This window comes from Delphinapterus leucas, chromosome 3, assembly GCF_059928025.1.
Source record: "Delphinapterus leucas isolate spDelLeu-1000000601 "Yukka" chromosome 3, BTC_Dleu_Yukka2, whole genome shotgun sequence".
Classification (NCBI taxonomy): Eukaryota; Metazoa; Chordata; class Mammalia; order Artiodactyla; family Monodontidae; genus Delphinapterus; species Delphinapterus leucas.
This window is the reverse complement of record NC_143131.1, coordinates 47,828,259-47,856,124: the sequence shown is the minus strand read 5'-3', so window position 1 is coordinate 47,856,124 and position 27,866 is coordinate 47,828,259. Positions and strand designations below refer to the sequence as shown.

General features: G+C 38.4%; 1 protein-coding gene across 8 annotated transcripts in view; it reads left to right on the top strand.

The window, feature by feature from the left end:
* PDE4D (phosphodiesterase 4D) overlaps window positions 1-27,866 on the top strand; it is a 1,204,091-nt gene that overhangs the window by 820,093 nt on the left and 356,132 nt on the right. The window contains exon 1 of one of the 8 annotated variants that reach the window (XM_022597058.3): window positions 19,069-19,379. The exons of 6 other annotated variants lie outside the window; for them this stretch is intronic. In XM_022597058.3, coding sequence (XP_022452766.2) covers window positions 19,291-19,379 — 89 coding nt within the window. In that variant the 5' untranslated portion in view covers window positions 19,069-19,290. Of the gene's footprint in view, window positions 1-19,068 lie in introns of those variants that run through there. One more of the 8 variants, XM_022597031.3, reaches the window with a different exon arrangement.

The window sequence follows — 27,866 nt, the reverse complement described above, 5'->3', positions numbered from 1 at the left end:
AGCTTTCCCCAGAGGCCACAGCAGAATATCTAGAGAGTAGTATAGCCTGAGGAGTGATGACAATTTGATTGGAAAGAAGGGGATCTTGGGAACTTGTCTTAAATCTGCATTTGCATAGGAAGGCCATTGTTTTGACTTTTCTTCTATGTTTGTTGGGGTGGTTTTGAAGAAACTGGAGATTATAGAAGGCCATGCCAAGCCACCCTTTGGTGTTGTCTTTACTTTTTCCTACTAGTTTATGCTCAGCCATACTATTTCTCTTGCCTGGCTCAGGAGCATGTTTTGTGTGCCAGTTTGAGTAGGAAAGTGAGTAGCGTTGAATGAGATCCTCATTAACTAGGTAGGATAGCCAGTCGCAGGCAAAGCAAAGACCGTTCTTACTTGCAATCAATTGTTCAACTGAATGTGAAAACAAATCAGTTTCTCTTGTTTTGAATGAGAAGATCAGATAAAACACAGTTCTCCTTGCCATACATTGTATCACATTCCAGAGTAATTTCAATTTCACCTTTGCAGGAAGCATCCAGAATTTAATGTTTTCTGCTGAGCAGTTATCCAGATCATTGTAAACCAGTGGAAGCATTGACATGAATAAGATTTTTCTTCTAATTAAAGAGCTAATTCAAGCATAGAAAAATGTTCCTAGTTCTCACTAAAATGGTATTTTTTATTTTTTTTTTGTGATACGCTGGCCTCTCACTGTTGTGGCCTCTCCCGTTGCGGAGCACAGGCTCTGGACGTGCAGGCTCAGCGGCCATGGCTCATGGGCCCAGCTGCTCCGCTGCATGTGGGATCTTCCCGGACCGGGGCACGAACCCCTGTCCCCTGCATCGGCAGGCAGACTCTCAACCACTGCACCACCAGGGAAGCCTGGTAATATTTTTTTTTATCAGTCGTTATCATGTAAAGTTTCAGGTGACTAATACATTTCCAAATGGCCGTCATAACCATGCTAACATTTTATAATTACATGGTTCTCTGTTTTTAAGATGAATGGACAATATCTGATTTTTAATATATTGTCCAATTTTCCATATTCATTTGCCTTTTGTCAAATGGAGAGACAGTATTCATCAGAGCAAGAGAGCAAGTTTCTGAAGTAATGGGGGCAAACAGGGATGCTGATTTCCTATACTGGGAAAGTTTTTTTTAAAACATTAAACATTAAGAAACACAACCATGTGGAATATTTATGTACACATTTAATAACAGAGAAGTAGATTACCAAGTCTTGGAATTGCCCATACCCACGTATGCGTCCTCCGTAAGGTCCGTAAGTCAGTTCCCAGATGATGAAGACTAAGCAAATGCCCTGTAGGTCTAGTTGAAGCTCTTGGCTCTTTCTTGGGGCGAAGGTACAGTCTTGAAAACCTCTCTTAACAAGGGGGAGCTGTGCATACATCTAGCTCTTTTCATAGAATTTCCTTGCAGACTGGCGTGAAGTGGGTCTCTAAATCTACAAAGAGCTTGGTCTCTCTTTTTGCTTATTTTCTGGCCATGGTTTGTTTACCTTGAGGAGGCAGACTCCTCTGTCTTCTCTACTTAAATGTCTACAGATGGTATCACGCTGCCTCCAATTTGATTTTACATCAGATCTTCCTAGGCGTTAAACGATGTATATGCTTTCTGGCTTCCCTGCACTTCTCTCTCTGACCCTTTAACATCTCAGCAACATGTAAACTATGAGACGTGTTTAATTTAACATGGATTCAAAAGTTTTTGCTCATGACCTTTGGTTGAAATTTAATCAAACTAAAAACCTAACACTCCTAGTGGTAAAAAGAAATTGGGTTATTCAAGGTTTTTAGTAGCAAATATTTAGTTTTACCTAATTATAGAAATAATCCCTATGCATGGTAGAAAATTTGAACATTACAGAAAAGAACATTTAAAAAGACCTATGATCCTAATACCCAGAGATAACACTGTCAATATTTTGGTGTATATTTTTATTAATTAGATTTAATTGGTAAATGCTTTTCATGAGTAACTAGATTCTACTTAGTAATTTATAATGCACCTCTATCATGTCACATAATTATTATTTCTTTTTTGTGGTGGGAAGAGGTAAGATCTAGTCTCTTAGCAAGTTCAGTGTTTATAATACGATACTGTTGTCTATAATCACTATATTGTGCATTAGATCTCTTGCAAATTTGTAGCCTTAAACAAAATCCTTCCTGTTCCCCAAGCCCCCACTGCCCCAGCTTCTGGTAACCACCATTTTACTGTTGTTTTCAATGAGTTCAACTTTTTTGGATTCCACATGTGAGTGATATCATACAGTATTTGCCTTTCTCTGTCTGCCTTATTTCACTTGGCAGAATATTCTCAGGGCCCATCTATGTTGTCACCAATGGCAGAATTTCCTTCTTTCTCACAGCTGAATAATATTCCATTATGTGTGTGGGTATTTTATATAAATATGTGTGTGTGTTTATACACCTTACGATGCACTTATTAACAAGGTATTAACATTAACATCTTGAAAATGCCACTCTATGCTTTTTTTTGCTATATTTGCCATTTTCACTGACCTGCTATGATAAGTTACTACTAGAGTTGCAAATACACATCCTTCAATGTACCTGAAGAGACATTCCTCTGAATCTGAGGTGCTCCCCAGTCCTTGGAGCACCTGAGAGCCAAGGCTTCAGAGATGACTCTGCGGTACTTACTCCTTCTTGATTGGATTCAAGTGCCCAACTCCAAACATGTGCTGAGAGTGTTTAGTAATTATTTGTATGAGTTCTTTAGTTTCATGGAGACTAAAATTAGGTTTCCTCTGTCACTCTTATGATGTCATTTGACCTTGACCTGCATCTCAAATTGCTGAGACGGTAGCAAGCTTTCTCCCTAAGCACATCAGAAGTAGTAGGTGAGGGGGGGGACATTTAAGATGGTGGAGGAGTAAGGCATGGAGATCACCTTCCTCCCCACAAATACATCAGAAATACATCTACACGTGGAACAACTCCTACAGAACACCTACTGAACGCTGGCAGAAGACCTCAGACCTCCCAAAAGGCAAGAAACTCCCCACATACCTGGGTAGGGCAAACGAAGAAAGAAAAAAGAGAGACAAAAGAATAGGGATGAGACCTGCACCAGTGGGAGGGAGCTGTGAAGGAGGAAAGGTTTCCACACACTAGGAAGCCCCTTCACGGGCAGAGATGGGTGGGTGGCAGAGTGGGGGTAAGCTTCAGAGCCACAGAGGAGAGCGCTGCAACAGGGATGTGGAGGGCAAAGCGGAGAAATTCCCACACAGAGGATCGGTGCTGACCAGCACTCACCAGCCCGAGAGGCTTGTCTGCTCATCCGCCAGGGCAGGCAGGACTACGAGCTGAGGCTCCGGCTTCGGTCGGAGCGCCGGGAGAGGACTGGGGTTGGCGGCGTGAACACAGCCTGCAGGGGGTTAGCGTGCCACAGCTAGCTGGGAGGGCGTCCGGGGAAAAGTCTGGACTTGCCAAAGAGGCAAGAGACCATTGTTTCAGGGTGCGCGAGGAGAGGGGATTCAGAGCACCGCCTAAATGAGTTCCAAAGACGGCGTGAGCCGTGGCTATCAGCATGAACCCGAGACGGCCTGAGACACTAAGGCTGCTGCTGCAGCCACCTAGAAGCCTGTGTGCAAGCACAGCTCACTATCCACAGCTCCCCTCCTGGGAGCCTGTGCAGCCTGCCACGGCCAGGGTCCTGTGATCCAGGGACAACTTCACAGGGAGAACACATGGCGCACCTCATGCTGTTGCAACATAATGCTGGCCTCTGTTGCCGCAGGCTCCCCGCACACTCTGTACCCCTCCCTCGCCCTGGCCTGAGTGAGCCAGAGCCCCCTATCAGCTGCTCCTTTAACCCCGTCCTGTCTGAGCGAAGAACAGACGTCCTCAGGCGACCTAGATGCAGAGGCGGGGCCAATCCAAAGCTGAACCCCAGGGTCTGTGCAAACAAAGAAGAGAAAGGGAAATCTCTCCCAGCAGCCTCAGGAGCAGTGGATTAAATCTCCACAATCAACTGGATGTACCTTGCATCTGTGCAATACCTGAATAGACAACGAGTCATCCCAAATTAAGGTGGTGGATTTTGGGAGCAACTGTAGACTTGGGGTTTGCTTTCTGCATCTAATTTTTTTCTGGTTTTATGTTTATCTTAGTTTAGTATTTAGAGTTTATTATCATTGGTAGATTTGTTTATTGATTTGGTTGCTCTTTTCCTTTTTTTTTCTTTTTCTATACAGCTATATTTTTTTTTCTTTTTCTCTTTTTGTGAGTGTGTATGTGTATGCTTCTTTGTCTGATTTTGTCTGCATAGCTTTGCTTTTACCATTTGTCCTAGGGTTCTGTCCATTTTTTATTTTTATTTTATTTTTTTAGTATAGTTTTTAGTGCTTGCTATCATTGTTGGATTTGTTTTTTGGTTTGGTTGCTCTCGTTTTTCTTTCCTTCTTTTTCTTTTTTTATTACTTAACATTTTTTTATTTTTAATAATTTCTCTATATTTTATTTTAGTTATTTTATTTTTTCTTTCTTTCTTTTTTCTCACTTTTCTTCTCAGCTGTGTAGCTGACAGGGACTTGGTGCTTTGTCCAGGGGTCAGGCCTATGGCTCTGAGGTGGTAGAGCCAAGTTCAGGACATTGGTCCACCAGAGACCTCCCAGTTCCATGTAATATCAAACGGTGAAAGCTCTCCCAGAGATCTCCATCTGAATGCTAAGAACCAGCTCCACTCGACAACCAGCAAGCTACAGTGCTGGACACCCTATGCCAAACAACTAGCAAGACAGTAACTTAACCCCACCCATTAGCAGAGAGGCTGCCTAAAATCATAATAATGTCTCAGACACTCCAAAACACACCACCGGAGGAGGTCTTGCCCACCAGAAAGACAAGATCCAGCCTCATCCACCAGAAAACAGGCACCAGTCCCCTCTACCAGGAAGCTTACACAACCCACTGAACCAACCTTAGCCAGTGGGGGCAGACACCAAACACAATGGGAACTACAAACCTGCAGCCTGCAAAAAGGAGACCCCAAACACAGAAAGTAAAGCAAAATGAGAAGACAAAGAAACACACAGCAGATGAAGGAGCAAGATAAAAACCCATCAGACCAAACAAATGAAGAGGAAATAGGCAGTCTACCTGAAAAAGAATTCAGAGTAATGATAGTGAAGATGATCCAAAATCTTGGAAATAGAATGGAGAAAATACAAGAAGTGTTTAACAAGGACCTAGAAGAACTAAAGAGCAAACATACAGTGATGAACAATACAATAAATGAAATTAAAAATTCTCTAGAAGGAATCAATAGCAGAATAACTGAGGCAGAAGAATGGACAAATAACCTGGAAGATAAAATACTGGAAATAACTACCACAGAGCAGGGTGAAGAAAACAGAAAGAAAATAATTGAGGACAGTCTCAGAGACCTCTCGGACAACATTAAACACACCAACATTCAAATTATAGGAGTCCCAGAAGAGGAAGAGTAAAGAAAGGGACTGAGAAAATATTTGAAGATATTATAGTTGAAAACTTCCCTAATATGGGAAAGGAAATAGTCAATCAAGCCCAGGAAGTGCAGAGAGTTCCATACAGGATAAATCCAAGGAGAAACACGCCAAGACACATATTAATTGAATTATCGAAAATTAAATACAAAGAAAAAATATTAAAAGCAGCAAGGAGAAAACAACAAATAGCATACAAGGGAATCCCCATAAGGTTAACAGCTGATCTTTCAGCAGAAACTCTGCAAGCCTGAAGGGAGTGGCAAGACATATTTAAAGTGATTAAAGGGAAACACCTACAACCAAGATTACTCTACCTAGCAAGGATCTCATTCAGATTCAACTGAGAAATTAAAACCTTTCCAAAAAGCAAAGGCTAACCAGCTTTACAACAAATGCTAAAGGAACTTCTCTAGGCAGGAAACACAAGAGAAGGAAAAGACCTACAATACCAAACCCAAAACAGTTAAGAAAACGGTAATAGGAACATACATATCGATAACTACCTTAAATGTAAATGGATTAAGTGCTCCAACCAAAAGACACAGACTGGCTAAATGGATACAAAACCAAGACCCTTATATATGCTGTGTACAAGAGACCCACTTCAGACCTAGAGACACATACAGACTGAAAGTGAGGGGATGGAGATAGATCTTCCATGGAAATGGAAATCAGAAGAAAGCTGGACTAGCAATTCTCATATCAGACAAAATAGACTTTAAAATAAAGACTATTACAAGAGACAAAGAAGGACACTACATACAGATCAAGGGATCAGTCCAAGAAGAAGATATAACAATTGTAAATATTTATGCACCCAACATAGGAGCACCTCAATACATAAGGCAAATGCTAACAGCCATAAAAGGGGAAATTGACAGTAACACAGTCATAGTAGGGGACTTTAACACCCCACTTTCACCAATGGACCGATCATCCAAAATGAAAATAAATAAGGAAACACAAGTTTTAAATGATACATTAAACAAGATGGACTTAATTGATGTTTATAGGACATTCCATCCAAAAACAGCAGAATACACTTTCTTCTCAAGTGCTCATGGAACATTCTCCAGCATAGATCATATCTTGGGTGACAAATCAAGGCTTAGTAAATTTAAGAAAATTGAAATCATATCAAGTATCTTTTCCAACCACGACCCTATGAGACTAGATATCAATTACAGGAAAAATTCTCTAAAAAATACAAACAGGGCTTCCCTGGTGGCACAGTGGTTGAGAGTCTGCCTGCCGATGCAGGGGACACGAGTTCGTGCCCCGGTCCGGGAAGATCCACATGCCGCAGAACAGCTGAGCCTGTGAGCCATGGCCGCTGAGCCTGTGCATCTGGAGCCTGTGCTCCGCAACAGGAGAGATCACAACAGTGAGAGGCCCGTGTACCGCAAAAAAAAAAAAACAAAAAAAAACACATGGAGGCTAAATAATAGACTACTAAATAACCAAGAAATCACTGAAGAAATCAAAGAGGAAATCAAAAAATACCTAGAAACAAATGACAATGTAAACACAACGACCCAAAACCTATAGGATGCAGCAAAAGCAGTTCTAAGAGGAAAGTTTATAGCAATACTATCCTACATCAAGAAACAAGAAACATCTCAAATGCACAACCTAAACTTACACCTACAGCAATTAGAGAAAGAAGAACAAAAAACCCCCAAAGTCAGCAGAAGGAAAGTAATCATAAAGATCAGATCAAAAATAAATGAAAAAGAAATGAATGAAACAATTGCAAAGATCAATAAAACTAAAAGCTGGTTCTTTGAGAAGATAAACAAAGTTGATAAACCATTAGCCAGACTCATCAAGAAAAAGAGGGAGAAGACTCAAATCAATAGAATTAGAAATGAAAAAGGAGAAGTAACACCTGACACTTCAGAAATACAAAGGATCATGAGAGATTACTACAAGCAACTGTATGCCAATAAAATGGAAAACCTGGAAGAAACAGACAAATTCTTAGAAAAGCACAACTTTCTGAGACTGAAACAGGAAGAAATAGAAAATATAAACAGATCAGTCACAAGCACTGTAATTGAGACTGTGATAAAAAATCTTCCAGCAAACAAAAGCCCAGGACCAGATGGCTTCACAGGCAAATTCTATCAAACATTTAGAGAAGAGCTAACACCTATCCTTCTCAAACTCTTCCAAAATATCGCAGAAGGAGAAACAGTCCCAAACTCATTCTATGAGGCCACCATCATCCTAATATCAAAAACAGACAAAGATGTCACAAAGAAAGAGAACAACAGGCCAATATCACTGATAAACATAGATGCAAAAATCCTCAACAAAATACTAGCAAACAGAATCCAACAGCACATTAAAAGGATCATATACCATGATCAAGTGGGGTTTATCCCAGGAATGCAAGGATTCTTCAATATATACAAATCAATCAATGTGATAAACCATATTAACAAATTGAAGAATAAAAACCATATGATCATCTCAATAGATGCAGAAAAAGCTTTCAACAAAATTCAACACCCAGTTATGTTAAAAAACCTCCAGAGAGTAGGCATAGAAGGAACTTACTCAACCTAATAAAGGCTGTATATGACAAGCCCCCAGCCAACATCATCCTCAATGGTGAAAAACTGAAACCATTTCCTCTAAGATCAGGAATAAGACAAGGTTGTCCATTCTCACCACTATTATTCAACATGGTTTTGAAAGTTTTAGCCACAGCAATCAGAGAAGAAAAAGAAATAAAAGGAATCCAAATCAGAAAAGAAGTCAAGCTGTCACTGTTTGCAGATGACATGATACTATACAAAGAGAATCCTAAAGATGCTACCAGAAAACTACTAGAGCTAATCAATGAATTTGGTAAAGTAGCAGGATACAAAATTAATGCACAGAAATCTCTTCCATTCCTATACAGTAATGATGAAAAATATGAAAGAGAAATTAAGGAAACACTCCCATTTACCATTGCAACAAAAAGAAAAAAATACGTAGGAATAAACCTACCTAAGGAGACAAAAGTCCTATATGCAGAAAACTATAAGACACTGATGCAGTAAATTAAAGATGGTACAAACAGGTGGAGAGATATACCATGTTCTTGGAATGGAAAAATCAACATTGTGAAAATGGCTATAATACCCAAAGCAATCTACAGATTCAGTGCAATCCCTATCAAACTACCAATGGCATTTTTCACAGAACTAGATGAAAAAATTTCACAATTTATATGGAATCACAAAAGACCCCGAATAGCCAAAGCAATCTTGAGAAAGAAAAACGGACCTGGATGAATCAGGCTCCCAGACTTCAGACTATACTACAAAGCTACAGTAATAAAGACAGTATGGTATTGGCACAAAAACAGAAATATACATCAGTGGAACAGGATAGAAAGCCCAGAGATAAACCCATGCACCTATGGTCAACTAACCTATGACAAAGGAGGCAAGGATATACAATGGAGAAAAGACAGCCTCTTCAATAAGTGTTGCTGGGAAAACTGGACAGCTACATGTAAAAGAATGAAATTAGAGCACTCCCTGATACCATACACAAAAATAAACTCAAAATGGATTAAGGACCTAAATGTAAGGCCAGACACTATAAAACTCTTAAAGGAAAACATAGGCACAACACTCTGTGACATAAATCACAGCAAGATCCTTTTTGACTCACCTCCTAGAGAAATGGAAATAAAAATAAACAGATGGGACCTAATGAAACTTAAAAGCTTTTGCACAGCAAAGGAAAACATAAACACAATGAAAAGACAACCCTCAGGATGGGAGAAGATATTTTCAAATGAAGCAACTGACAAAGGATTAATCTCCAAAACTTACAAGCAGCTCATGCAGCTCAATATCAAAAACAAACAAACAAACAAACAACCCAATCCAATACTGGGCAGAAGACCTAAACAGACATTTCTCCAAGGAAGGTATACAGATTGCCAACAAACACATGAAAGGCTGCTCAACATCACTAATCATTAGAGAAATGCAAATCAAAACTACAGTGAGGTATCACCTCACACTGGTCAGAATGGCCATCATCAAAAAATCTACAAACAATAAGTGCTGGAGAGGGTGTGGAGAGAATGGAACTGTCTCGCACTTTTGGTGGGAATGTAAATTGATACAGCCACTGTGGAGAAGAGGATGGAGGTTCTTTAAAAAAGTAAAAATAGAAATACTATATTACCCAGCAATCCCACTACTGGGCATATACCCTGAGAAAACCATAATTCAAAAAGAGTCATGTACCACAATGTTCATTGCAGCTCTGTAGCCAGGATATGGAAGCAACGTAAGTGTCCATCAACAGATGAATGGATAAAGAAGATGTGGCACATGTATACAATGGAATATTACTCAGCCATAAAGAGAAGTGAAATTGAGCATTTGTAGTGAGGTGATGGACCTAGAGTCTGTCTAACAGAGTGAAGTCAGAAAGAGAAAAACAAATACCATATGCTAACACATATATATGGAATCTTAAAAAAAAAAAAAAAAGTGGTTCTGAAGAACCTAGGAGCAGGACAGGATTAAAGATGCAGACATAGAGAATGGACTTGAGGACCCAGGGAGGGTGAAGGGTAAGCTGGGATGAAGTGAGAGAGTGGCATGGACATGTATACGCTACCAAATGTAAAATGGATAGCTAGTGGGAAGCAGCCACGTAGCACAGGGAGATCAGCTCTGTGCTTTGTGACCACCTAGAGAGGTGGGATAGGGAGGGTGGGAAGGAGACGTAACAAGGAGGAGGAGATATGGGGATATATGTATAGCAGATTCACTTTGTTATAAAGTAGAAACTAACACACCATTGTAAAGCAATTATACTCCAATAAGGATGTTAAAAAAACAAAAAAAGAAATAGGTTAAAAATTGTTTCAGTGATATTGGGATTTTTTTTTAACAAAACAGAGTCTCTTTCTTATCCATAACACACTAGGCCTAACACTGATATATTAAAATATATAAAAATATAACAAAATATATTAAAATATGAAATATAAAATATTAAAAAATATATTAAAAATATAACAAAAGGAAACACAAAATAAAACCCAGAGAAAAACCAAAGTTCCCATTTTTTGAAACAGCTCCTGATTCATGGATTTTATAGGGTATCAGAAACTGTAATATGCCCAGTCATCCCATTTCTAGTCACCTGACTGAAGTCATAATTTACTGAGAATTACCCTGTATGAAACAATCCAGAAAACGTATTACATAGGACTAATGTGGAATAAGAGCTCATGATTGACAGCTTTTATCACCTAAATGGATATTGATTTTGATAATTCATAATCTTTAGCAGATCTTTAACATTTACTGTGTAGTCATTAATTTGCTTTTGTTAGTAAGATTTAGGAATTCAGATACACTGTGGTATTTACATTACATTTAACAAATACATCGTCTTTGCCTATACCAAGTCCACACTTTACAATAGACTCAGTATGAACTGAGAGACTTAAATGTAGGTCAACATCATGTACAAGCCATGCATATTGTTCAGATGAATCTCACTATAACAGTATAGTTCTCGTTGCTCAAGTCCAATATAATAATCACCTGTTAAGAAGCAAGCTCTTAAATGTTACAGGCAGAACCTAAGTGGTGGCTGCACAGCTTAGGTAAGAATTCACTGTAGAATTCTTTCAACTTTTCTAAATTTTTGAAAATTTTCATAGTACTATTTTGGAAAAAAATCTCTTTTTGATATGGCAAGAACCATATTGTACATTTTTTTCTGAAACAAGTTGTATATGGCTCATCAAGTTTGTGTTTTTGCCATCTGTAATTCAACTCATTCTGGAATGTTCCAGAACTGAGTGCCCTATTTACAGCATTCTTTTTTGTGCCCCCTTTATCTGTAAAAGAAAAATGCCAAGGGACAGTTAGTCAGTTTTAATGTTGTGAGCAATATTGATACCTTTTATTGAGGAAATGCTGACCACCATTAGGTCACATGTTTTTATGAGGTAAGATGTTTTCTCAGTCACAATCCTCTATAAAGAGGGACCATTTTTCTTTTGTATCCTTAGCCACTTAGCACCGACTTAGACCCACACCCACTCTCCCTCATTCATTCCTTAGCTCACTTATTGTCTAGGCATATACTGGTTAACAACCTAGGTTTTATAACTGTTGAGGCCTCAATTTTAACCTCAGATTTGCCACTCATTGGCTGTGTGAGCATAGGGGCAAATGACTAACTTTTTAAGCCTCCATTTCCTTAGCTAGAAAACAGAATAAATATAAGGTAAGCTTTTATCGGTATATTATTGTGAGGATAATATAAGTTATGTTAAGCTCTTATCACACTGTAAATACCAAATAAGTAGTTGATATTGTCATAGTAAAATAAGGAATTAAAAAAATACCCTGACCTTATGATGATGTTTACTTCACAGAATCAGTCAGTGCACGGGGAGTGGCAGGGTGAGGAAGGCGTCCTGGGGGTGTCAGGTCAATAAGTGCCCAGGAATGGGAAAGTTTATGAATATTGGCTCCAATAAATGGATATCCAGATTTAGCGAGATATTGAACACTGTCATGGAAAAACTTCCTATCGCCAAAGTTGAAAGCATGAGATTGTTGTTATTTAGAGATTCATGGTATTTGGGGACTTTTTGCTTTCTCCCGAGGGAGTAGTTTTGTTTCTCAGCCTGGTAATTCCATCACTGCTTTTCTTGTTTGTTAACATAATTCTGAAAAACTCAAAGAGGCCATTTCTGCCCTTATTTGGTGTGTGGTCAACAAGGAGAGCAGCATGAGTTGGAATTAGTGCTGCGTTGCCGATGCTTTTCCAATTAAACACCTTGTCTTCAGGATCCCGTAAGTTTTCAAAAAATAAATGGTAATGGGGCTTCCCTGGTGGTGCAGTGGTTGAGAGTCCGTCTGCCGATGCAGGGGACACAGGTTCGTGGCCCAGTCCGGGAAGATCCCACATGCCGCGGAGCACCTGGGCCCGTGAGCCATGGCCGCTGAGCCTGCGCGTCTGGAGCCTGTGCTCCACAACGGGAGAGGCCACAACAGTGACAGAACCAGTAGAGGGTTTTCAATCTGCAAATAAACATTAAAATTTTGCCATGAGATTAACCTTTAAACGTAACAGCTTGATATTCTGTCCTTACACACTTAGGATAAAAAATTTAAAATGGGGGAAAAAAGGACAATCAAAACTGAAGATTGTTACCCTTCTGAAACTGGTTAAATGATATGCCGACTTACCATGTTCATGAAGTGACCATTTTAGAGGACAATTCTTAAAACTAGAAATGTTTCTAACAGTATGGATAATAGTTTTTCTAGTTCTCCAAAAAGCTTATCAACAGTAGCAGTGCCTAAGATCTGGGGTGACATTTTCTAAACGCTTTTTTTTTTTTTTTTTCTGTACGCGGGCCTCTCACTGCTGTGGCCTCTCCCGTTGCGGAGCACAGGCTCCGGACGCGCAGGCTCAGCAGCCATGGCTCACGGGCCCAGCCGCTCCGTGGCATGTGGGATCCTCCCAGACCGGGTCATGAACCCGTGTCCCCTGCATCGGCAGGCAGACTCTCAACCGCTGCGCCACCAGGGAAGCCCTCTAAATGCTTTTATGTAAAGTACTCCATTCATCTCAAAAACTCTGCAATGGTTCTCTTTTGGATAAGACACTGAACTCAGCAAGGTCAGGCAACAGTGCTCAAGGTCATATGACAAGTTCATAGCATAACTGTGGCTAGATCTAATCTCCCTTACTGGGGCTACCCTGAATACTTGCCCAATGGTGTTTCATCAAAAATCAGACAAACAAACAATTCTGGGGACAGGCCTATATTCATTTGGTCATAACAATGACAGTGGTTTTTCTGGTTTTGTTATTTTATTTTATTTTAATTGATTGATTGCTACAGTTGTGACTTTGTCAGAAGGTACATCTAAGGACAGAGAAAATAGGTAAGTCCCACCTAAATTACCCATGGTGAAATTTTTTGCCCCTCTTTAGGAACATAAAAGAATATAATGTAGGGGATGCATCTTATTTTCAAGAAGTCCTGAGATGATTGGTTTACTGATTCATTAAACAGAATTATTGTGACTTGTTTATTTTGCTAGGCACAGAGGATGCAGTAGGAAAGCAGGCACAGTTTATGTCCTCATGATGTTTAGGTCTGTCAGGGAAGCCAGACATTGAAAAAGTAATTGCAAATGTGCTGACAGTGACAAAGATTAAAGTGCAGAGTGCTGTGGAGACATCCCTTGGTCTGAGAAAGCAGGGAAGGCTTCCTGGAGGAAGTGGCTTTCAAGAGGAAGTTCTGTATCCACCCTTTCACTCACCAGTCAATAACTAAGGAGGATTTTTTTTTCAGTCTTCAATCATGAGTACAATATTGAAAATAAAATTTTTCTGACTTTTAAAATCTTCACATACAGAAATTTAGACACTGACCCCAGAAGACTTTTACACACATTTTAAAACATCATGTTTAGTTCTTTATTTCAAGTGATTAGCCTATACTAATTTTAAAGAATTTGACTCTAGAAATATTTCCTGTTGACTACTTTAAAAAATCTCCTAGGACTTTGTCAGTCACTTACTAGACACTTAAGAAACATAAAACGTCTTTCTCTTCCCTCTCATTTCTTCCTCCCTGTTTTTTTCCCTACAACCCTCATTTACCCAAGTGTTTAAATAGAACTCAGTGCCTTACTGATAGAAAGGGCTTGACCTAATTATCTTCCAAATTGCTAAAACATTCCTAAAACATGTAGATAGAAATCTTGAGTGTATAACAAAGAATTTTGATTCACAATCCGGTTTTATTTTACCTTTTATTCTTATATTTAATCATGCCTCGTCATTTATTTTATTCTATGTCTTCATAATTTTAGCTCTTTTCAAATAACAATTGTTGGAGAGGGTGAGGAGAAAGGGAACCCTCCTGCACTATTGGTGGGAAAGTAAGTTGGTGTAGCCCACTGTGGAAAACAGTATGCGGGTTCCTCAAAAAACTAAAAATAGAGTTACCATAAGGTCCAGCAATTCCACTCCTGGGCATATATCCAGACAAAACTATAATTGAAAAAGATACATGCACCCCTATGTTCAAAGTATCACTGTTCACAATAGCCAAGACATGGAAACATCATGAATGTCCAAAGATAAATGGATAAAGAAGATGTGATACATATATACAATGGAATACTACTCAGCCATAAAAACAGAATGAAATAATGCCATTTGCAGCAACATGGATGGACCTAGAGATTATCATACTGAGTGAAGTCCGATAGACTAAGACAAATATATGATATCACTTATATGTGGAATCTAAAATATGACAGAAATGAACCTATCTACAAAACAGAAATAGTCTCACAGGCAAAGGGAACAGACTGGTGGTTGCCAAGGGGGAGGAGAGGTGGGAGAGGGATGGATTGAGAGTTTAAGGTTAGCAGATGCAAGCTATTATGTATAGAATGGATAAACAACAAGGTCCTACTGTATAGCACAGGGAACTATATTCAATATCCTGTGATAAACCATAGTGGAAAAGAATATAAAAAAGAATGTATACATATGAGTACACATGTATAACTTAGAAACTTTGCTGTATAGCAGAAACTAGCGTGACATTGTAAATAAACTATACATCAATTTTAAAAAAACTTTAAAAATTTTTGTAATAAAATAATTACTAATAAAATAGTAATAATAATTTTAGCTCTTTAGTTACATTTTATTCCTGTTTGTGTCCTGGATTATATATGAATAAAGGATGCATTTGAAGCAGGTTAATATGCAGAGTATGCTTTCCTAATGCTCTTAAGACTGTGGGGTACCTTCAATTCTGTTAGCACTCCCCTGGGTTACAGCTCATAAAAAACAGTTTCCAAAGTTTCCTTCATTTCAGAACATGGAATAATTCACCTCTAAATCAAATAGACACACATAAGGTTTAGAATGACTATTTGAAAGCAATTCAAAGAAAACAGCGTTATTTTGCAGCATTTCCATTTGGAGTAATAATTGATAGTTGATGATACTGTATTAATGTAATAAGAGGGCTTGTTTAAACCACAGTTACTTACATGGAATGGATCAGGTTTCAGAAGTGCACAAGTCCACTTGTTAAATTTCCTTTCGGCACACTCTTTTGCAACGGATCACCCTGAAAATCGAATTGTTATGATGAAATGATTATCAGAGGTAGCTGGTAACATGAAAACGAAATGCAGTTGCTGGCTTCCACATTAACTTCTGCTGCCTTTGAGTCTGCAACCAGCAGCTATTTCAAAATACTGCATTATCCTGAACCCATATCTCTGCCTGCTCTGGTTTCCTGAGGCAATGTATTTCAACATCACACAAGCCCATTAATTTAACTGTCTGTTTCTCTGAAGTTTAGCTCAAAACTTCTCCTTCCGCCTATCAGACAGTGGCTTGGTGTGTAAATAAATGCTTGTGTGGCTTATGTTTAAATTCTCCTACTTTTAAATTTGGGATTTTTCAGATTTGATTCATAGTAGCCATCTCCTATAAAGGAAATTCTGAATTTCTGTGTCAAACATCAAACCCCAAACTTGCATTTTAACATCTGGAATCTTGGAACCAAAATCCCAGAAATGTTCAAGAGGCAAAAATGTCTTATTTAGAGCTCTGCAAAACATAAGATCTACGTTATTGGCAGGAGGCAGGCATTTTCTTGCGATTTTGGAGAGGATAGGAATTATGTGAATAACAGTTGGGTGAACACAAAGTTTAGATTTCAGAACGTGGTTTTCTCTGCCACATAAGTTTAGTTTCCAACTTGTAAAAGAAGAGTTTGTCTCAGGGACAAACTGAGGGAACATCTCTCCCTGATATTCAATCATGCTTTTCCAAAAACAACTTCTGGGAAATAAATGCTTACTAATATAACAAATTAAAACATTCAAAAGATTCTACTTCATTTCCTTCTCCATCCTTTAGTACATGTGAAGTGAAAGTTATAACCAGCTGTTTGAAATACAAATGACAGCACAGGTTCATCCTAGCAAACATCTTATTTAATTTTCTTATTGTTTCCAATTGCCTAAATTCTCATGTCTGTGAAGTACTAGCCAGTCCCTCAAAATAATATTAATGTTTATACTTGAAATCAAGGCTTAACTTCGCTCATAATTAATCTCAGAAATAACTAGTTTATTTCCGTGACCTTGCTGAGACCTGGTCACCTAAGGGGGATTATGCCTAACTGTACAGAAGAAATGGGATGGAGGTAGTGAGTATTTTTAAGGAGAAAATAACATTAACATTGGCAGATACTTCTTGTATCTTTATCTAATTTCACATTAGGAAAAAGGACCAAAGTTTCCATTTTTCTGCTCATCATTTCACATTTATAGTTCCATTGTTTTGATCTTGCTTAACTGTTCTAGATATCTGCTTTCAAGAAGCAGAGAGGGAAAAGAAGAAACGTTTCGGCAATAATGAAAAAGACAACTCTGCATCTCCTTCAATTTCTTTTAGAAGAAGGTAGACATTCTATAATACCTTCATTGTGCATTATTATTATGCCCTTATACTTCATCAATTAGATATCAATTAACAGAACATTCTTTTCAAAATGTAAATTGGTATGAACAAAGACAAGCATCGGTCAAAATGCGTGTTGCTGGCTTTAGCCTGGCTGGGAAGACAGGGTCCATCTTGCCTTGACAAGTGCGTTTGGGCTAACAATGCAAACAATATTTTTCTGCTTCCAATGTTGTATATATGGACTGTGGCTTTCGTATTTAAAAACCAGTGATGCTATTTGTCCTACAAAATTTGAAATGCCACTGGATAAAATGAGAGCTTTGTATTGCATGGAAGGTGAATGAAGGAACTCTTCGCCAGTACCTTCCCTCCTATTCTCTTACTTGTTCTGTGTCCACCCCCCTCCCTCCCTTCATGCCAATCCACCTTCCACTCTACCAGTTTTCAGAGACATCCCCCCTCTTCACCCAGACTCCCAGTTTTCTTCCACTGTCTGGCTTCAGTCTCAGATGAAGCCATTCTATTCAACCCCGACTTGTTCAGCTCTGTGTCAGCTCTTCCAGGAATGTTTGCACTTCCTAAGAGCTGTCCTGACATGGGAATTAAATAGAATACGGGAATAAAGTGCTAATGGTGGAATTTCATACACCAGAAGGGCAGGCTGGGGTAGGTATGGACATTTTCTCTGTCCTTTCAAAGAATACCAGGAAGGTGACCACCAGTCTTGCTCCTGTGAAATAGGGATCCACATACAAAAGGGTGTAGTTTGTGAGGCATGAAAATATTGCTAGTTGATTCGGAGAGACTGTGTTTAGTTTTGAACTTCTGGCTTCTCCAAGGTCGCCACTGTTCAGTCAGCTATCACTCACCCTCTTTTAGCCCATCTGTCAGATAACACAGAGGTGAAACCGTAAAAACGTTTTCTATTACTCATTCCCGAGGCTGATATGGAACCTGCAGTGTTCTCAGGAACCCCTGGTGTGCTGGATGCTGTCATGAAAATAAGTGTCATGTTTACTGACTTGAGCTTTTACAGAAACTACAGGAATAGTTTGGACCCCTTGGGTATATAAGAAGAGATAGTTTGGCTACAGAGGGTCTCAAAATTTGGCAGACGTGGTGATGCTTACCAAGCTCAACTATTGGTTATATTTGTCCAGTCCAGAGGGAGTTAAATCACTGCTGGGCACTCCACGCCTCTCTAATCTTATCCCAGAGAAGTGGAGTTCTGCCTTGGTTTATAGTTGAGGTCACAGGCGGGGCAGTGTTTGGACAGGGACTGGTGGAATTATGCCACATTGTTAACATTAAATAGCACTTGGTGGTGAGGACCTATGACAGCACTGGGGTCCTTTGACTCCTGAAGCATACTCTTGAAATAGATGCCTCACTGAAACGTGCTGGACTCTTAAAACATGTGAAGGGCTCTATGTGGCTTCCATCATTTATTTCATTTGAAAGCAGTTTGTTTTAAGAGACTTATCAGACAGTTAAGAAATGTTTCTAGGGAGTAGAAAATGAACAAGAAAATTGATCTCTGTTGTCAAAGTCACGCATTATAACTCACTTTCCAAGGTGACACAGTATCTCCTTGAGGGAAAAGCTGCCAAAAGCACTGAAAGTGATCTGCCTGCTTTCTTTTCAAGCTGACTTGCAAGGAGGTGCTGGTCTTTCGAGACCATTAAATCCTTGTGTGAGGTTTGCTAATAACTATGTACATCCCTGTTTCTAAAAGAAGTTGAAATAAGGAAAATGATATTTGGCGGCTAGTTGTGTGAAAGTTAGTAAATCTCTGTTGAATTTCCCAGTCATGGGCATGTATTTACTTTTTTTTTTTTTTTTTTTAAACAAAGGCCCTCTGTTTACTTTTTTTTCTTAAACTTCACACTTCAATCATGCCTTTCACAGTGTGTGTGTGCGTGTGTGTGTGTGAGTGCGTGTTGTGCTTTCCAGGAGTGGCATGTGACTGTGCTGTTTAATCAGGGCTATATTTAAAAACAAATTTGCAAGGGAGCATTTCTCACGTTATTAACGAGATAAAGTCGAAGTGAAGCAAGCTCTGTCGCAAAGGGCGAGTGTCACACAGCAGGAAGTCCCAGCCACCTCTTCCAGTCCTGCTTCAGCCACCCGCCACCTCCCTGGCAACACAGAGCACCGCACAGAGGAAATGCCCTCCCTTGGCCACAAGTACCTCCTGGTCCTCCAGGGGCCATCCGGCCCCAGGGCCCTGCATCCACTCTGACTTGCCAGCGATCCTGCCAACTTCTTTACACATGGCTTTTGTTTGGGATCTTCGGGGAGTCACAGTGCCAGGACCCTCCACAAGAGTCAAATCAAGATTGCGTTTCTCAAAGTCCTACAGGTATTGCTCTTTCTTTTTGTGGCTGGGAAGAGTTTTCTTTTTTCATCAGCCTCTGTAGCTTTAGGCCCCCTGCAAACAAGTCTCTGCCCTGTGTTGATCTGTTTAATTTCTGTTTCCTATACTACATTACATTGGCAGGATGAATTGGTAGTGTACAGAATAGGAGCTAAGAAGATGTGAACCTTAACATAGTCAGGGGTATTTGGGAACCCACAGAAGTAGAAGGAAATTGACTAACTCTAAAAGCTGATTTTGAGAGTTAAATGGTGAACTTATAAAAGCATTCCTGTGACTGGTATCCGGAAAAGAAGTGTGTTAGCCAGCCGAGTGGACTTAATGTAGCCAGAATTGGTCATACTAACCTTCAGTTAACCCTTTAAATGTAAGGAAAGGGTTCTAGTTTGATTCAGCAAGCAAACAAGTAACAACAACAGAACACTGCTGTGTTGTTTATAAGTGTTTCAGGTCACATTCACATGGAAAAGTGGAAACTATCTCTGTGGTCTAGGTTGTAGTTCAGAGTTTTAATGTTGCCCAGGAGAAATAGAAAGTATGAAATTGAAGTGTATATGTTATTAATCTGTTATGTCTAAAGATTTCTATAGAAATCATATGAAAAATGTTGACCTCATGACCTCAATAAATTGTCAGTTACAGCTTTGCTTTACATCCAAGTTAGCTTATTTTGATCAAATAACTAGGAAAAACAGAAGACAGAAAAATCCTTGATTTCCTTCTGCTCTAGTGTTTTAGATATTTACAAGAAAAAAGATTGATTCTTCACACAGTTTTTGTTTCTGATTGGTTAGTCTGTAGCACCGCAAGCTATTTCACCAATAGCAAATGGAGGTGAAATTGTCTGCAAAATCTCAAGAATAGGTCTTCCTTCTTTAGACCAAATGTAACATATGTAGAAACTACCAGGCCTTTATAAAAGTATGTGTTAAATTTGGATTAAAATGTGTTCTGATTTACTCTCATAGAAAATATTCAAAGTTTAGATTAAAATAATTCACAAGAATTATTTATTTGTTTTAGACAGTGTGAAAGATAGTACCCTTGGAATATTTTAGGGAGCTATAAAATCAAAGGAATCAAATTACAAAATTCCCTAGTAAAAATGCATAAGCAAACTTTGAAAGGGGTAAATAAAAGTTGGCAGTTAAAGGTGTAAGTAGTACTTCCTTACTACTAGATGTACATCTACTTCTACTTCAAAACAAAATAAATACCATTTATTTTTATTAATTATGTTAATTTGTTACAGTTAAGACTCTGCTTCAACATTAGAAATTATATGCCTACTCTATGCTTTACTTTCTACTGAATGCACTTCTCATGTTTATTATTTGCATCTCATGCTTATTATGGGCTAAGATGTATGCTCATCAAAGATTTGTAAGCATTACTGTACATATTTCCAATAGATGGTAGTTTCTAGACACTTCTTATCGTTGAGATCTGATAACAAGTTTCTAAATATAAATATCAAACTGCTGGGTAAGGTGAAAACAATAGTGTGTTGGACTAAAGAATTTCAGAAATCTCAGGAAGTGCAGAGTTTAAGCTCTACTGTATGATTTGTAGACATATTATGAAATTTGCCTTCTTGGTATGCCAAAGATATTTTCCTTTTCCTTGGTCAATTTAATCCTTTCAGAAATACAACAAACACTGGAATGTCTAAGGATGAGTTTTCTATGTATTTAAATGCCCTGTGTTTGTAGTTCTAACAAGTTTCTTTCATAATGAGTTTAAGAGGTGAGAGTGACATCCAGAATAGCCATCATGGGCCAATCTCCTTTGAAACCTGAGAGACTTTGTCCCTCATATATTTGCTTTTAATTTGAATATTAATTGCCCATAAAATAATTAATTTTTTATATGTACTGTCTTCATTGTTCTGTGGATGCTATTTTCTCTCTCCCTGTGGACTATAAACTCCTTGAGGCCAGAGGCTCCCTTACATGCGAGGAGAATGCCATTAATGCATGTTCGATGAAGCATCTTGCTACACTCTCTTAGTTGGTGTCACCCTTTTATTTGTAAAATCAACTTGCTGATATGATCAGGGCCTATCATAGGCCAGGAGTCCAGTGGAAGGTTAAGGAGCTAGGACAGCAGTTGGACACTCTCATGTCACATTTTCAGAGATCTGTCAGTGCTTAAAAAAAAGAGAGTATGCATCCAGTCCCAGCAATATACTGACAATAATGAAAAAAAGATGCTTGTTGTACAGCTTTAAACTTTTAACAGACCACACCACCTCAAATGCACCATGAGTCGAAGTATTTATGTATGTGTACACACACACACACACACACACACACACACATCTTTAAAACATGGAAGTAACTTAAGCTTATCTTGACCTTTGAGAGGCTTTACACATAATTCCACTATTGAAGCAACTGAAATAACTAGGTGTTAACCAACATTTCTTTGTTGAGTTTCTCCTTTACAAGTTGGTTTCTTTAATAAAAATAATTTTGTATTTTGTAAAATCCCCACATGTGTCTAGTAGAGTGTTATTTTTTTCTTTGAAGATTGAATGGATATTACACATGATACTGGTGATACACTTGGGTTTAAGCTGGAATATTTGTCTCTGGCATTGTTTTCACTCCCTGGTGGCATTCAGGATGAAGAAAAGCCAAGTCTGTAAAGAGTCTGATTTTTTAAAGTAACAGTAAATCATATGTATTTGATGAGTGTTGATCCCTGAGAAATACAACCTTGGGTAGTTATGCTTAAAGTAGATTTGAAAGTCGTTTTTCAGCGGTGGCGAGTTTTTGCCTTTTATTGGTAAAATGTACTTACAGAGAAAGCCAAATATAATTAATATGTAGCTTATTAAGCTAAGTTTCACTTGATGCGGAAACAGAGAGAGTCAGAGACAGAGAGAGAGAGAAAGAGGATTACATCCTAAGGAGGCTAATTTTCCTCTGTGGACCTGGAATAAGAATCAATCATTACTTTAGAGCCACACCTCTCGTGTCTGTCTTAGAGGAGAGAGTGGGGGGAATGATGTGCTTATGTTAGATTTGAGAAAATAATGTCAGTGAGTGAACTCACGTTGAAGGTTTGAATATAGTACCTGAAAAAATTGGGAAGAAAATGATATGGGAAGCGAAGAACGAACAAGGAGCTAGTACTTAGCAGATTGGTGGGCTCTGACAACTCCCCAAGGGAACACTAGGACATTTTGTTTTTTAAAAATGTCGTTGTTTAAAGTTATAGTAACAGTCGAGGAAACTTGAAATAACAAGTTACTCTTCTAGAGATGGTCTTGTCTTCCAACCAGAACAAATCACAAAGCTTTCTGCTTTCTGTCTTCTCAAAAAGGAATGTTAAGAGGAACATATTATATGGGGACTGCAGAGTGGGTATTGTACAAATAGAGGAGAACACCATCCAAGGTACCTTGAAGTGCAGGGTAGAGGTGATTTCACTAACATGCCACAGGTCAGAAACAAAGTATGCTCTAGTTTTCCTGCCCCTTACACTAATAGGCGTCATGGAGTATACTACATTATTGACTATTTGCAGAAACCAACAACCCTAGATAAACTTAAATCACCTCCTGTGCAAATCTTGGACAGTTATGCTCAAATCCACAACTTTGATCTGGAGATTTTTAAGTAGCAGTTATTTGCAGGGACAATTGGAAAATACTGTCTCTTAGCTACTCTTTGTTCCAACTGAAACGGAAGTGTAGCACATCAATAGCTGTCAAATTAAACCTCAGTTTGCCCACTAGAAAATGCTGGCTAGAGCCCAAGTCTGAGAAAGAGAAAGGAGCGCCACCCACAAATCAGTAAGCTAGGACGTAACTTTCTAAGTATCACATTAGCACCTCCTGTTGCATGGCATTAAAAAAATTTTTTTGGAAAGCTTTTCAGATGTAACAGATGTTAATAACTGCTCCTTTTAGTGTTCTGTTCTGTAGCTCATCTCATTCAATTTTTTAGGGTAAGTGAAGAGGGTGGATATAATTACCACCAAATAAGAGAAGAATTGCAGGTTCAGGGATCAGAGGCTACACAACACACATGTAGTCAGAAGTCCAGAGTAAGAGTAATAAGTTTTAAATTGTATTGGGAACTTATTATGTGCCAGACAGTGTTCCCAGGGCTCTACATACATTATCTTATTTCATCCCACAGAACAACCACACAAGGGGGACTGGCATTGCCTTTTTTTTACAGATAAGGAAACTGGGCAGAGAGAGTTTCAGAAACTTGCCCAAGTTTGAACCTTGGCAGGCTGTCCTGGAGGCTAGACTTCTAGTCACTTGGCCACCTCCCGTTTCCTGATCACATCTTCTCATCACCACACAAGGAGAAGTTCCAAAATGAGAGGTGTCATTCCAATAGACTAAATTGCCTCATTTAACTCAACTCAGAATCTTCCTCTGAAGAAAGCACACTTGTAAATTTGGTGTAGAACAGGGCTTAGTGATCGATTAAAATATAAAGTTATCAAATAATATCTGAACAGATAGCCTCATCCACCAGAGGGCAGACAGCAGAAGCAAGAAGAACTACAATCCTGCAGCCTGTGGAACAAAAACCACATTCACAGAAAGATAGACAAGATGAAAAGGCAGAGGGCTATGTACCAGATGAAGGGACAAGATAAAACCCCAGAAAAACAACTAAATGAAGTGGAGGTAGGCAACCTTCCAGAAAAAGAATTCAGAATAATGATAGTGAAGATGATCCAGGACCTTGGAAAAACAATGGAGGCAAAGATCGAGAAGATGCAAGAAATGTTTAACAAAGACCTAGAAGAATTAAAGAACAAACAAACATAGATGAACAATACAATAACTGAAATGAAAACTACACTAGAAGGAATCAATAGCAGAATAACTGAGGCAGAAGAACGGATAAGTGACCTGGAAGACAAAATGGTGGAATTCACTGCTGCAGAACAGAAAAAAGAAAAAAGAATGAAAAGAAACGAAGACAGCCTAAGAGACCTCTGGGACAACATTAAATGCCACAACATTCACGTTATAGGGGTCCCAGAAGGAGAAAAGAGAGAAAGGACCCAAGAAAATATTTGAAGAGATTATAGTCGAAAACTTCCCTAACATGGAAAAGGAAATAGCCACCCAAGTCCAGGAAGCACAGCGAGTCCCATACAGGATAAACCTAAGGAGAAACACACCGAGACACATAGTAATCAAATTGGCAAAAATTAAAGAAAAAGAAAAATCACTGAAAGCAGCAAGGGAAAAAAGACAAATAACATACAAGGGAACTCCCATAAGGTTAACAGCTGACTTCCCAGCAGAAACGCTACAAGCCAGAAGGGAGTGGCATAATATACTTAAAGTGATGAAAGCGAAGAACCTACAACCAAGATTACTCTACCCAGCAAGGATCTCATTCAGATTCGATGGAGAAATCAAAGCTTTACAGACAAGCAAAAGCTAAGAGAATTAGCACCACCAAACCAGCTCTACAACAAATGCTAAAGGAACTTCTCTAAGTGGGACACACAAGAGAAGAAAAAGACCTACAAAAACAACCCAAAACAATTCAGAAAATGGTCATAGGAACATACATATAGATAATTACCTTAAACGTTAATGGATTAAATGCTCCAGCCAAAAGACACAGGCTTTGCTGAATGGATACAAAAACAAGACCCATATATATGCTGTCTACAGAGACCCACTTCAGACCTAGGGACACATACAGACTGAAAGTGAGGGGATGGAAACAGATATTCCATGCAAATGGAAATCAAAAGAAATCTGGAGTAGCAATACTCATATCAGATAAAATAGAGTTTAAAATAAAGAATGTTACAAGAGACAAGGAAGGACACTACATAATGATCAAGGGATCAATCCAAGAAGAAGATATAACAATTATAAATATATATGGACCCAACATAGGAGCACCTCAATACATGAGGCAACTGCTAACACCTGTAAAAGAGGAAATCGACAGTAACACAATGATAGTGGGGGACTTTAACACCTCACTTACACCAATGGACAGATCATCCAAAATGAAAATAAATAAGGAAACAGAAGCTTTAAATGACACAATAGACCAGATAGGTTTAATTGATATTTATAGGACATTCCATCCAAAAACAGCAGATTACACTTTCTTCTCAAGTGCACATGGAACATTCTCCAGGAAACATCACATCTTGAGTCACAAGTCAAGCCTCAGTAAATTTAAGAAAATAGAAATCACTCAGGCATCTTTTCTGACCACAATGCTATGAGATTAGAAATGAATTACATAGGAAAAAACGTAGAAAACACAAACACATGGAGGCTAAAAACTACGTTACTAAATAACCAAGAGATCACCAAAAAAATCAAAGAGGAAATCAAAAAATACCTAGAGACAAATGACAATGAAAACACGACAATCCAAAGCCTATGGGATGTAGCAAAAGAAGTTCTAAGAGAGAAGTTTATAGCTATACAAGCCTACCTCAAGAAACAAGAAAAATCTCAAATAAACAATCTAACCTTACACCTAAAGGAACTAGAGAAAGAAGAACAAACAAAACCCAAAGTTAGCAGAAGGAAAGAAATCATAAAGATCAGAGCAGAAATAAATGAAATAGAAACAAAGAAAACAATAGCAAAGATCAATAAAACTAAAAGCTGGTTCCTTGAGAAGACAAACAAAATTGATAAACCATTAGCCAGACTCATCAAGAAAAAGAGGGAGAGGACTCAAATCCATAAAATTAGAAATGAAAAAGGAGAAGTTACAACAGACACGGCAGAAATACAAAGCATCCTAAGAGACTACTACAAGCAACTCCATGCCAATAAAATGGACAACCTGGAAGAAATGGACAAATTCTTAGAAAGGTATAACCTTCCAAAACTGAACCAGGAAGAAATAGAAAATATGAACAGAACAATCACAAGTAATGAAATTGAAAGTGTGATTAAAAATCTTCCAACAAACAAAAATCCAGGACCAGATGGCTTCACAGGTGAATTCAATTAAACATTTAGAGAAGAGCTAACACCCATCCTTCTCAAACTCTTCCAAAAAATTGTAGAGGAAGGAACACTCCCAAACTCATTCTCTGAGGCCACCATCATCCTGATACCAAAAGCAGACAAAGATACTATGAAAAAGGAAAATTACAGACCAATATCACTGATGAATATAGATGCAAAAATTCTCAACAAAATACTAGCAAACAGAATCCAACAACGCATTAAAAGGATCATACACCATGATCAAGTGGGATTTATCCCAGGGGATGCAAGGATTCTTCAATATATGCAAATCAACCAATGTGATACACCATATTAACAAATTGAAGAATAAAAACCATATGATCATCTCAATAGATGCAGAAAAAGCTTTTGACAAAATTCAACACCGATTTATGATAAACACTCTCCGGAAAGTGGGCATAGAGGGAACCTACCTCAACATAATAAATGCCATATACAACAAACCCACAGCAAACATCATTCTCAATGGTGAAAAACTGAAAGCATTTCCTCTAAGATCAGGAACAAGACAAGGATGTCCACTCTCACCATTGTTATTCAACATAGTTTTGGAAGTCCTAGCCTCGGCAATCAGAAAAGAAAAAGAAATAAAAGGAATACAAATTGGAAAAGAAGAAGTAAAACTGTCACTGTTTACAGATGACATGATTCTATACATACAGAATCCTAAAGATGCCACCAGAAAACTATGAGAGCTAATCAATGAATCTGGTAAAGTTTCAGGATACAAAATTAATGCACAGAAATCTCTTGCATTCCTATACGCTAATGATGAAAAACCTGAAAGTGAAATTAAGAAAACACTCCGATTTACCACTGCAACAAAAAGAATAAAATACCTAGGAATATACCTACCTAAGGAGACAAAAGTCCTGTATGTAGAAAACTATAAGGCACTGATGAAGGAAATTAAAGGTGATACCAACAGATGGAGAGATATACCATGTTCTTGGATTGGAAGTATCAATATTGTGAAAATGACTATACTTCCCAAAGCAATCTACAGATTCAATGCAATCCCTATCAAATTACCAATGGTATTTTTTATGGAACTAGAACAAAAAATCTTAAAATTTGTATGGAGACACTAAAGACCCCAAATAGCCAAAGCAGTCTTGAGGGAAAAAAATGAAGCTGGAGAAATCAGACTCCCTGACTTCAGACTATACTACAAAGCTACAGTAATCAAGACAATATGGTACTGGCACAGAAACAGAAACATAGATCCATGGAACAAGATAGAAAGCCCAGAGGGAAACCCAAGCACCTATGGTCAACTAATCTATGACAAAGGGGGCAAGGATATACAATGGAGAAAAGACAGTCTCTTCAATAAGTGGTGCTGGGAAAACTGGAGAGCTACATGTAAAAGAATGAAATTAGACCACTCTGTAACACCATACACAAAAATAAACTCAAAATGTATTAAAGACCTAAATGTAAGACCAGATACTATAAAACTCTTAGTG